Here is a 13216-nt window from a genome sequence, read left to right on the forward strand (position 1 = left end):
CTGCTTTTCCCTAGTGTAATTATACAACACAGATGAAAGGATGAGCATTTGGACTGTCAGTTCTATATTCTAGACCAGCCCGGTGACTCAAAGCAGACGGCTCTGCCACACGAACCACCACCATCCCAACAACAGTCGAGGGAAGCCTCGAACACTGATTTAACAGTCATTGCATAACGAGGCATTAAAAATTCGGATACCCCCAACTCTTTCCACGCTGGCCTACACCGGGTAAGGAATTTGCTGAAACTGAACGCACCCCGTCTGAAAATGACCCCGTCCAATCCGGGCATGGGGTGAACACAAAGACATCTATCTAATATCCTGCACAATAGACACACACCCCACAATTAAAAACCCTGGACGTTCTCTCTCTATCGGTCCGTGCAAGCAAAGGAAATGCAAGCTGCTCTTTTCCTTAATGGTCTGTGGTACACGCAAGGTAACAATAACCCCAACTGTTCCCAGGAAGCAACTATAAAATCGGGGCTGCCACGTCCCTGTGCAACCGTCAGATAAAATGCAGACAGCGGATTTCGGCCGGCCGCACGCCTCGTGGGGTAGCCGACCTCGGCTCGGTGACTTCCACGGCTGGCTGAGAACCCCCGGGACCCCCGCCCGGCAGGAGGTCCAGGTACACGTCTATAAATACGCCCGGGTGAGGAGGACGAGGGAGGCGGAGGGGAGGAGGGCAGGGGGCAGGCCCGGAGCGGGTGCCGGTGCGGGAGGACCCGGGCATCACTGAAATGCATTTTTCCACACTCCCGCTCCCTCGCGTAGCGACTCACTTGCCGATCACCTCGCACAGCTCGTACACATCCTCGAACAGCACGTCGTCGTCGGCCATGGTCCGGAGGGGACAGCGGCCGCAGTGTGGAGGGCTCCGAAAACGGGGGTGGGGGCGCCAAAGAGCTCAGTGCCCGGCCCCTGGCTCTCCTCCCCTCAGGACCCGCGAGCCCTCGGTGCTGAGGACGCTCGAGTGGGGCTGCGAGGCCCGGAGACTGCGGCGCCTTCCTCTGCGGGCGACCGCCCCGGCGCGGGCGGCGGGGCCGGGGCGCGGGAGCGAGGGCGGCCCGGGCCCGGCGCCGCCCGCCCGCCCGCTGCTCCTAGCGCTGCTCGGGCCGCGCTGCCCGGCGTGTGGATCCTCGGGGACCGCGCGGCGCCGCGCTCTCCGCCCGTCAGCCCGCGCGGGCCGCGAGGCCGCGACCGCTCCCTCTGCCGAGGCTGGCTCCGGCGAGGCGCGGGGCAGCTCGGGCTACAGGGGGGGCCGCGGCAGGACCATGGAGGGAGGATCGCCGCGGAGGGAGGTGGCGGCGGCAGATCGGCGCTGGGGACCAGGAGGCGGCGGCAGAGACGCTCCCTCCTCCTTCTCCTCCTCCCGCCGCCGCCGCCGCCCGCCTGAGAGTGGGAGGGGGCTTCGCGGGACTGGCTGTCTGTGCGGGCGGGAGCCCCGGCCACCGCCTTCAGCTCCTCCTCCTCCGCCCCAGCCGCCGACCAGCTCGCGAGCCCCGCGCACCCGCCTCGCGCACACACGCCCTCCTCCCCCTACGGCCGCGCGGCTTCCAGAACCACAGGCCCCGCCCACTCCAGCCCGTCGGGAGGCGGTGGCCGAGGGACCGGGAACGGGGCTGAGCGGCGCATGCGCGCGCCACGGGTCACGTCACGGCGAACGGGCGGGCGTCGGGGATCTGGAAGGGGCGGGGGGTCGGCCCGAGGGGCGCGCGGGCGGCAGCTGCTTAGGCGGGGGTCGGTGGGGTCGTCCCCTCCGCGACCGAGCAGCGGAAGGGGACCAGGGACAAAAGGTCCACGACCGAACGCACGTTCTTGGCTCTCTGCGGCGAGAGCCTCGAACCCTGGCCGCTCCCTTCTCTTCTTTTGTAACCGCAGGAAGCCTTTCCCGGTTTTTGCGGGGGAAAGACGCTGGGAAAGGTTCCTAATGAATGGGAAAAACAAGAAGAGAGGTGGAGAGGCTGTCATTCCAGACCCTGCTGGGCGGCGGATGCTTTTAGTGCCACTGTGCATTCCTTAATGAAAATGAGGACTGGGGAAGGAGAGTCGTCCACCTACAAGAAAAGGACTAAACAAAAACTATCCAGGAACGTGTGCACCAATGAGGAACAATTCGTAGAGACAGCCTCTCCGCATTCTGTCCCAAACTCAACGAATATCTGTCCAGCGCTTGCCCTCCGTAGAGACAGCCTAGAGAGAGGTCAGGAAGGCAGGGACAGAGACTTTAAGCCTCTTTTTCATCGCCTACCCCTACCCCCAAGCTTTCAGTACCTACCCTGCTCCCTGTACTTCCTATAAATGTTAGACATGTCAGTATAAAAATGCAACTAGAGGGAGTGGATGCACAGGGTCAGCCAGGGAATGAGGTTCTGGGTGTTGCCGCTGTGCTAGGTTGTATTCAATATGAAGATTTCTGTTCAACTGAGCATGTGCAGAATGAGCCAACGCCATCAGACAGGTATATGCCTCAGTTAAGGACCAATAAAAAAAGTCTTTGTTCCTCTGCACAGCAGAAGTGCCCAATTAGTTCATATAAGTCAGCTTCTAGAAATCGTCCGGTAAAATTCTCGGTGCAGTAATAAAAAAAAAAGAAAAAAAAAAGAGATAGTGTTTATCAAAGTGGGGGGGGGGGTGGAGACAGCCTATTTTCTCTTCAGAAACATTTTGTGCAGACCCTTGACCACTCCCTCAAGAGACTGAGAAATTTGCCAGTGCTAAGGATTTGAGTACTAAACACTTTTTAAAACGCAAATCAGAGGAAAAATATAATTGTATGAGAAGGTCTTCCCTATTTCCCCCAAAAACTTGTGCATTCTCTAGACAAGGGAGCCTTAGAGCCTGAGAAACATTGCTTCCATTGAGGGTCCAACAGTTTCAAGTCACTGTCACCCTAAGTTGGCATGTGCACTTGGTGTCAAATGAATAAGGCCATCACTCCATTCTGCCCTGAAGTGCACAGTGACCCTCACAAGTCACCTTGCTGGCTTCACTTCCTCTTCCCAGCCCAAGTCTGAGTTATGCCAAGACTTATCAACTTCATTTTGGGGCTCGTTATCTTCCATAGGGGTCAATACTCACAGGTAGAAAAGGACAATTATAAAATAAAAGACAGTGCTTGGAGCACCTGGGTGGCTCAGTCACTTGAGCATCTGACTCTTGGTTTCAGCTCACGTCATGATCCCAGGATAGTGGGATCAAGCCCCGTGTCAGGCTCAGCAGTGAGCATGGAGCCTGCTTAAGGCTCTCTCTCTCTTTCTGTATCTCTCTCTCTCTCTCTAAAATAATAAAAAAGAAAAGAAAGTGGAGTTAAATAAAAAAGACAATTATAGGGGCGCCTGGGTGGCGCAGTCGGTTAAGCGCCGACTTCAGCCAGGTCACGATCTCGCGGTCCATGAGTTCGAGCCCCGCATCGGGCTCTGGGCTGATGGCTCAGAGCCTGGAGCCTGTTTCTGATTCTGTGTCTCCCTCTCTCTCTGCCCCTCCCCCGTTCATGCTCTGTCTCTCTCTGTCCCAAAAATAAATATAAATGTTGAAAAAAAAAATTTAAAAAAAAAAAAAAAAGACAATTATAGAGACAGGGTTACACCCTGCATATGGAATCACAGCCAGTGTAGATCTGAAAAGAGCCTTAGACATCAGCCAGTCCAAATCAGTCATTTACAGATGTGGGGGATGTGATGGTTGCTCTCTCGGAAGCCATTCCACTCCTCCACCATGAGGTAGCAGCTCTGGGTTTGATATGGGATTGTAACCACCTCACCTGGAGATTCATTAAACTAATAAATGCAACCCTCTTGCCACAATGATGGACCTATCTTAATCAGCTCTTGCATTCCGTGGTCACTGACCTTGAGAGGTTCAAGGTCTTCCAATCAGCACAAAGCTCAGGACTTTTCCCTTATGATCTCAAAACACTCTCTTTCTCCCCACCCCACCGCCCTGACACCTACATTGGCTTTGAACTTTTGCCATCAGACATTTTGTACCCATCAGGGTAGTCAGACCCAAGATGAAGGTGGAATTGGGGGGCGACAAGGTGGAGATGTCCTCAGTGACATTATCAATCTCTTGTTTAGCCAACTCTCTACACTTTCTGGTCACATAAGGCAATGAATTCCCTTATTGTTCAAACCATTTTGAGTGGAGTTTCCTGTTACTTTCACATAAAGTATCCTACAAATGGTACAACAGATGAGAAAAATGCAGAGACAAACATATGTCCATGGTCACATATTTCACTGAGCATCTCATCCGAATCTAGCTCTCCCAGCTCCTGGTGCGATATTTAGTCATACAGAAGTTCTCTGCAATACACATCCCTCAGAACTTGTAGCATGCATTGTGACTAGAGGTGGCTCGTCTCTACTTCTACAACTAAAATGACTGAAGCTTTTAAATGAAGTTAATTCTTCTCTGGGCTTCTTACAAAAATCTAATACTCTTGCAACAAATAAGTGCAAGTATAAATGGTCAGGTGTCCATAACCTGTTTTGGTTTAGTTTTCACAAAGAAAATGTTAAAGTAACTAGGTATATCTATTAGCTTGTGTTCAGATTTTTAAAATTTTTTGTAATGTTTATTTATTTTTGGAAGAGAGAGAGACAGAGCATGAGCGAGGGAGGGGCAGAGAGAGAGGGAGACACAGAACCTGAAGCAGGCCCCAAGCTCTGAGCTGTCAGCTCAGAGCCCGACGCTGGGCTCAAACTCAGGAACCATGAGATCATGACCTGAGCCAAAGTCAGACGCTTAGATGACTGAGCCACCCAGGCTCCCCATGTTCAGATGTTTATAACTACATACAACAGCAGTTTAAACAAATGGGGGGGGGCTTATCTTTCTCATAGAGCAGGAAGTCTGGAGGTGGGTTATTACTAACGCTGGATCAGCTACCCCACAGTATCATCAGTGGTCAGGTTCTTTCTTTCCACTCTGTGACCCTTGACATGTTAGCTTCTCATCCTCAGGCTTGTTCTGTCATCATCACAAGGTGGCTGCTACAATTTCCAGCATCATACTGCATTCAGAGGCAGGAATCAGGAAGGCAACAAGGGTAGGCAAGGCCATTTTGGTTCCTCTCCCATCCCTTATTAGGGAAAGAAAATGTCTTTTTCCCATATCACTGGCCAGAGCAAAGTCACATGGCAGCTTCACCTGCTGGCGATGTGGATATCTGACTTTCCTGCCTCCTCTTGGAGGCGGGCAAGAGAGAAACAGGTGGGGAATGGACTCCGGCAGCCAATCAGCAGTATTTCCAATATTAGGGAAATTATCAATGAAATAACTTTAGATCTTCATCATAATGTAGGTATACCTCAAGTATATAACTGATATAACTGTACTGAGATATATATATATATATATATATATATATATATATATATATATATATATATATTTAAAAATCCAGAAACGTTAAAAAACCCATAAGGATGGAGTTGGTACTAGAGAAATTTGATTCTCAGATGTCAGTGAAAATCTGCAATGACTTTGAGGTCCTGGCATTAGACATTCTCAGGTTGTTGGGCTCCCCCATAATTTCAACATAACACAGATATAAAGGGGAATAACACACTCTATAGAAATATTAGCATGAGTACAATACAAAGGTCAGTGTGGCATAGGGTTAATTTAGGCAATTCAGGGTTCAGTCTCATTCTGTAGCTATGATTGTTTAAGCACCTAAATTATTACTGAATTAATGAATAAAATTAAGAATGACACTGTTCTTAACCAGAATAAAGTTATTGCCTTGTGATATAAGCAGGATGCTCTAAGCTGAAATGACAGACACCATCAGTGTCTCCAGAAAAAGCTGCGTATACTAGGCTTATACCCTATCATACTGCAAATCGTTTATTTTATATTCATCTCCAATATCATGTTGCAAATCATTTATTTTATATTCATTCAATGAATGTCTATTCTAAGCACTGAGGTTACAGGTACAAATAAAGCAGACATGGTCTCTGCCCTTGCCAAATTTTGCTCTAAAAGGAAACAAGTAGCAGGCAAGTAATTACAGTGAAGAGTGACGGTCATTATGTTGTGGGAAGTATGGGGAGCTAATAGCAAGGGGACCTATAGGTCAGGGAAGGCCAACTGAGGAAATGTTTAAACTAAGACTGAAGAAAGGTAGAGAGAACAGCATTTGTGAAGTCCCAGAGGAGAGCAAGAGTATGCTCTTTCGGAGAAGTAGGTCATGGCTGAATCATAGGGTGTAGGAAGAAAGAGGTCAGAGGTATTAGAGAAATAGGCAGGGGCCAGAAAGCAGAAGCTGTCAAACACCATTTTAAAGAGTTCACCCACGGGGCACCTGGGTGGCTCAGTCAGTTAAGCCTCCGACTCCTGGTTTTGGCTCAGGTCATGATCTCACAGTTCATGGGTTGGAGCCCCACATCAGGCTGTGAGCTGACAGTGTAGGGCCTGCTTGGGATTCTCCCTCTCTCTCTCTCTCTCTCTCTCTCTCCCTCTCTCTGCCCCTCCCCTGCTCATCCTCTCTCTCTCAAAATAAATAAATAAAACTTAAAAAAAAAGAGTTCACCCACTAGAATACTGCAGATTTTAGTGGCACTAGAGTCTTACATGCAGACTGACCCCCCCAAAGCTCCATGAATGAATGGAAGTCTACACAAATACCTCTTCTCTTTGCACTTGGTGCACACTGTCCCCTCCCTTAGTTACTTTTAAAATACGGGTACTACTGTAGTAAATATGAAATCCCTCCAATCATTTGAGCAGACACTGTAGGTGCTCCACTCAAATCTCCATTGATTCCTTTTACTACTTCTGTGTGTGCCCCTCCCCCAGCTTCAGCATGTTTTTGCTTCCAAAGCCCATGCCTGGGGCTTCAGACGACTTCCCACAAGTTAGTAGAATTATTTTGCCCACACGGAAGTACCTGGGCATTTAGGTCTCACCTATCTGGCTATTTGTGCAGGAATGTGGAAGCCCAGTTACCTTCCCTGAGGGAGAAGGGACAACTTTGCAGGTTTACTTACCTGCCTGGGCTCCCCTTGGGAATAAGCCCACTGGGCTTTGTCTGGTTCCTGTCCCTCCCTCTCCTACTTCTTTCTCTAATTCCCTAACGGTTTCTCCCCGGGAGTTCTTCCTTAGCAAACCATTTTGAGCTATAACATGAGCAAACCATGGATCCTCTTATCAAGATCTGCTTTGGAGGGGCGCCTGGGTGGCTCAGTCCGTTAAGTGTCCGAGTTCGGCTCAGGTCGTGATCTCACAGGTCGTGAGTTCCAGCCCTGCGATGTGCTCTGTGCTGAGCGTTCAGAACCTAGAGCCTGCTTTGGATTCTGTGTCTCCCTCTCTCTCTGCCCCTCCCCTGCTTGTACTCTGTCTCTCTCTCTCAAAAATGAATAAACAATAAAAAAAAAAAAAAAGGTCTGCTTTGGGGGAACCCAACCTAAGACAATGGTGTTTCTCAAAGTGACAACCACACCTGAATCACCTGGGAGCTTATGAAATATGTTCAAAATGTTGATTCCTGGGCTCTATCCATGACTCACTGTATCCAAATGTTCTAAAGCATATCACAGGAATCTGTATTTTTATACGGTCCCCAGGTGAGCCTTAAACACCTAAAATTAAGAACCACTGGTCCAACACTAGCCGCTGAATAAGCTCTCTGAAAAAAAGGAGCCCATGCTGACTTCATCGCTAGGGTGGAGAAACCATAAGAAATGCAAAAGAACACTTCAGGGAGCAGAAATGGATCTGAATACAAATGGATTTCCTTCTGTGAAACTTTGTCTAAAGATTCATTTTACCCTTCTTCTTTTAATATCGCTGGACAAGTCACTGGAAACTTTTGTTTGACGGTGGAAACAAGATCGTCTTTGGACACAGCACAGTGCCCCTATACGCTGAACATGTTATAGCTCAAAAGTTAGCCACTTAAGATCACAAGCATTCACTGGCCTCCTGGAGACTCAACATTGTGTTGCATGCTAATGGGGATTGCAATAGTCAGGTTTCTTTTGCTTGCAAGTGACAAAAGACCCAAACCAGCTTAAACAATACAGAGAATCTATTGGCTCACATAATGAAAACTTGAGATGTATGGTAGCTTCAGGTAAGGCTTGATCCAGGACTCAAATGATTCATTTCTTCCAGTCTTAACCACTGTGTATCTATGGTACTGGCTTCATCTGTAGGTTCTACAAAGTGGCCCCCAGAGTTCCAGGCTTTCCTCCTGAAGAAGCAAAATAGATGCCACTGCTCCTGACTTCATCTCCTTTCAAATCAGCATCTAGGACAAAAGAAATGGAATGTTATCCAGCAGGTCCTGCCCATGTTCTAAGATTCACTCTCTCTCATTGGCCTGGTATGGAGGCACATGACCATCCCTGAACAACTCACTGTAGCAAGGGAATAAGAGTCACTGAATAATTTAACCAATCAGGGCCCACTCTTGAGCTGGGTGTGGGAATCAATCTCTTGGTTGAGAATAAAAAAAATAATAATAATAAGAAATGTCTCCGAAGGAAAACCGGATACTTTGGGTAGGAGAAGGGCAGAATCAATGGCAAGAAAACTTCCTAGTTTTCCCAGTTACCTAAACACTGGCATTAACTTCATCTTAGCACTCCACCTCTTTCTCCATGTTCAGCTAGTTATCACATCCTGCTGATTTTTCTTTCAAAATTTCTTTGGGATTCTCTATTTCTTTTCCATTTCTTTAGTCTCCACCCCAATCCACTCTCCCATCAACTCATATTTAGATTGCCTCACTTTACTCACTAGGCTCCTGCCTCCAACTGCTTGTCCCATCCTGTTCACCATGGAAAGACCCATTTCAGGCCCATGAAAGAAAATTCTCAGCATCTAGAACAGTGCCTGGTGTGTAGTAGGCATTCAAAAGGTTTGGGGCGCCTGGGTGGCTCAGTCGGTTAAGCGGCCGACTTCGGCTCAGGTCATGATCTCGCGGTCCGTGAGTTCGAGCCCTGCGTCGGGCTCTGTACTGACAGCTCGGAGCCTGGAGCCCGTTTCGGATTCTGTGTCTCCCTCTCTCTCTGCCCCTCCCCCGTTCATGCTGTCTCTCTCTGTCTCAAAAATAAATAAACGTTAAAAAAAAAAAGGTTAAATGGTGAATAAATGAATGAATGGCTTCATAGCCCTTATCATTTCCTGGAATTCTCTTTTATTTGTTCTATGGATAGCCTTTCTTCTTCAACCCTTGAACCTAGAAATGGTCTAAAACATGTAAGTATTTGTGTTTTTTTCTGTGCAAAAACCTGATTTTATTAAAGCACAGGGACAGGATCCATGGGCAGAAAGAGCTCAGTACTTTGTACATATTTGTTAAATAGATAAATGACTATGTTTCTTGAATTGGATTAGAGTCACTTATAATTAAGAAGAGATTGAAAAGCCAACAGAAACAGTTAAAGTTGGTTGGATTCTGTTTTTAAGTTTATTTATTTATTTTGAGAAAGAGAGAGTTGGGGGGTGGAGAGAATCCCAAGCAGGCTCTGCACCATCAGTACAGAGCCCAACTCAGGGCTCAGTCTCACGAACTGTGAGATCATGACCTGAGCTAAAAACCAAGGGTCAGACACTTAACTGACTGAGCCACCCAGATGCCCCTAAAGTGGTTGGATTCTTGGGAAGAAAATGCACAATGGGAGAAACAAGATTTTTATAGAGGAGGGGAGAGTCAACAGCATCAGAGCTGAAGACTTAACAAAGAGAATAGGGCATTGGATTCATTTCTACTAATTGAAAGTAGTTCTGCGAGCTATCTTTTGTGTAGAAAAATAAATTAAAATCTCAGATACATTTGGAATTTTGCCTTCTGTCTTAGCTATAAGAGATTTCAAAGGTAAAGTGGGAAATTAAATTGGTATCTCCTTAATTCCCTTTCCTGAGTTTCCTGGTGCTTTCTTCCCAGGTGGCTGTGGAACTATCATATTACATGGTAAAAACACACAATCAGCTGCAAAATGTCTAATGGGTGACTTATATTGCACCCAGCCCAGGCTAAGTTGCAAAGAGTCATGTAAGTCACCCAAACCTCAATGGAAAGTAGTATGATTTACTATGCTAAGTGCACTGTGAAAAAGGTCAAGTGATTAATAAGTCACCAATATGAAATACAAGCCTATCGACAGTGGTAGGTTTAATCATTTACCCTCCTCTGGGTACAGATGGAGGAGATCCTCTCTGGGGGTCTTTTCCAGCAGTATGAGTCTGCAAAACTCTCAAGGAGATATTTTCTTCTTACCACCCTTTTTCATAAATGATACTTTCTTTTTGTAAATGGAAACTCTTTTCCTGAAAAATCTTTTTTTCCCATAGAGATAATCTATAATGTCAGGATCTGCACTAATAGGATGTTTTCCATTTCGGTCAAGAGAAGAAAATAACTATTAGATTTTCCACAGGCTGTTTGTGGTAATTCTCAGATCTGATAGGAACTCTTCAATGATATTTTGCCTTAAGTATTCTAATCAAATATTTTCCATTCAAGCTTATTTACCCTTGTTATCTATTTTAAATTGTCTTGTAATGGAGACAAAAGCTAAGAAAGTAACCTTTTAAAAGACAAGAGCAAAACCAATCTAAGGTGAAAAGATAGAAATTCTAATGGTCTGTAAAAAATAATGGAAGGACTATTTATTGAGGGCTTATTATAAATGCCAGACACTATGCAAAGACATTACACATATTTCATTTAATCCACATAAAATAGATATTATTGCCCTCATTTTACAGATAGGGAGACTGAGACTTGGAGGGAAGTTGAGTAACGTCCCAAGGGTTACACAGCCAGAAGGAGATGGACCCGTGTTTGAACAAGTCTGCCAGATTGCAAAGCCCGAATCATTGTGCACCCTGAGTTGCTTTTTTTGTTTCTCTGAGGCAGTAAGTTTTATTTTCATTATTTTTCATATCAAGCAGTGTGTGCCTCAGGCAAAAGGTACAATGCATTGAATAAAACAACAGCAAGAAGAATAACAATTCCTGCTTATTGAAATTTTATGTAGTGCCAGGCACCGTGCTTAGTGTCTTTCAAGCATTTATTTGCTCATTCAGTAAAACTTTATTGAGCCTTTATTACACACTAGGCACTGAGGAGGCAATAGTGAGCACGATCAACATGATTCTTACCCTCTTGGAGTTTCATAAATTAGTGAGTGGGGCAGACATGAATCAAATACCCACAAAAACAAATATATAATTTTTTTCCACGGGGGTGCCAAGACTATTCTTGGAAAAGGACAATCTTTTAAACAAATGGTGTTTGGAAAACCGGATATCCACATGCAAAAGAATGAAGTTGGAACCTTACCTTATACCATATTTAAAAATTAACTCAAAATCAGTCAAAGACCTAAAATTATAAAACTCTTAGAAGCAAACATGAGGGAAAACTTCATGGCATTAGCGTTGACAATGATTTCTTGGATATGACACCAAAAGCATTGGCAACAAAAGTAAAAGTAGGTAACTGGGACATTATCAAAATTAAAAACTTCTGGGCATGAAAGGACCCAATCAACAGAGTGAAATGGCAACTTATGGAATGGAAGAAAATATTTGCAAATCATATATGTCATAAGAGGTTAAATTTCAGAGTATACGAAGAACTCCTACAACTCAACAAAAAACCCCAAATTACCCAATTAAAAAATGGGCAACGAACTTGAATGGACACATCTCCAAAGAAGACATACTAGTGGTTAACAAGTATATGAAAAGGTGCTCAACCTCACTAATCATTAGGGAAACACAAATCAAAACCGCAAAGAAATATTACCTCATGCTTGTTAAAGTAGCTGCTATCAGAAAACAAACAAACAAAATCAGTGACCAGAAAATAACAAGTATTGGTGAAGATATGGAGAAATGGGAAACTTCGTGCACCATTGGTGTGAATGTAAGGTTAGGTAGCCTCTATGGAAAACAGTATGGCAGTTCCACAAAAATTAAAAATAAAGCTACCATATGATCAGCAATGCCGCTTCTGGGTATATATCTAAAAGAATTGAAACCAAGTTCTCGAAGAGATTTGTACGTTCAAGATTTATAGAAGCACTATTCACAATAGCCAAAAGGTGGAAGTTAACCCAAATGTCCAACCACAGATAAATGGGTAAACAAAATGTGGTCTATACTGACACCTGCTACAACATGGGTGAACCTTGAGAACATCATACTAAATGAAATAAGCTAGTGACCAAGACAAATACTGTATGATTTCACAAATATGAGGTATGAAGAGTAAACTCGTAGAAACAGAAACTAGAATGGTGGTTGCCAGGGGATGGGGGAAGAGCAAAAAGGGAGTTATTGTTTAATGGCTGTAGCATTTTGGTTTTGCAAGAGGAAAAAGTTCTGGAGATTGATTGCACACTTAAAAATGGTTAAGATGGTAAATTTTGTGTCACAGACATTTAAAATTAATTTTAAAACATGTATCTCTAATCTTTTTAACAACTCTACAAGTGAGCTTTTTATTGTACTTTTTATTGTACTTCAGTTTTAGAAAGGCTAAGTCACTTGCCCAAGGTGACACAGTTAGTCATGGGTGGAGATGGAATTTGAACCCATTTCCTGAGCCTAAAGTTCATGTTCTAAACTGTCTCTCAACTTAGCTAGCCAGGTCTTCAAACGAATGAACCAAACTACCTCTTGCTGGGTTGAATCACTGTGGTTGGAGAGATCACAGGGCACCAAGATTGAGAGTGGAGTGTGGGTGGCAGTGGGGGTCAAGGGTGCTGATGAAGGGCCTGTATCCCATGACTAGGCAGTTCCTTTCCCCTGCCCACCCCAAATGAGAACTGAGTGTAAGCATGGAATAGGATAGCAGTTAGATTTCCTTTATTCTATTCTCTAAGTTTTCTGTCTCTTTCCTTCTCCACTTTAGAGATAACATCTTAAGCCCAAGTAGAAATAGAACTTAGAAATTTTTGGTAGAGTAGCTGCCTTAAAAGCCCATTGGCAGGGCAGAATGGCAACTAGGGTAAGTTTCTAAAATAAAGCCTTTGGTTGCATCCTGGGGTTCAGGTTAAATCACAGATTGCTTTAGCCTAAATAAGGTAACTGGTGGATGTGCACTGAAGAGCACTTTTTCCAGGGAAAGGAAAAAAGGTAGCGACAGATGCCATGACCAGACTATCCTGGGAGATTGGGATGAGGGCGGGGATTGGGTGCTATGACCTGTTGAAGCTTCCAATGACCTTCAGAATGAAGC

The 13216-nt window shown here is 45.4% G+C and overlaps 1 protein-coding gene across 19 annotated transcripts in view; it reads right to left on the minus strand.

The window, feature by feature from the left end:
* The window catches only part of CASK (calcium/calmodulin dependent serine protein kinase), a 358135-nt gene extending 356827 nt beyond the window's left edge, over positions 1-1308 (minus strand). For 3 of the 19 annotated variants that reach the window (XM_045471865.1, XM_045471856.1, XM_045471851.1), the window contains exon 1: positions 789-978. In XM_045471865.1, the coding sequence (XP_045327821.1) occupies positions 789-847 (59 nt within the window). In that variant the 5' untranslated portion in view covers positions 848-978. Of the gene's footprint in view, positions 1-788 lie in introns of all 19 variants that reach the window. The other 16 variants (XM_045471854.1, XM_045471853.1, XM_045471869.1 and 13 more) reach the window with 12 other exon arrangements.
* Positions 1309-13216: the final 11908 nt, after the last annotated feature.

This window comes from Leopardus geoffroyi, chromosome X (genome assembly GCF_018350155.1).
Source record: "Leopardus geoffroyi isolate Oge1 chromosome X, O.geoffroyi_Oge1_pat1.0, whole genome shotgun sequence".
NCBI lineage: Eukaryota > Metazoa > Chordata > Mammalia > Carnivora > Felidae > Leopardus > Leopardus geoffroyi.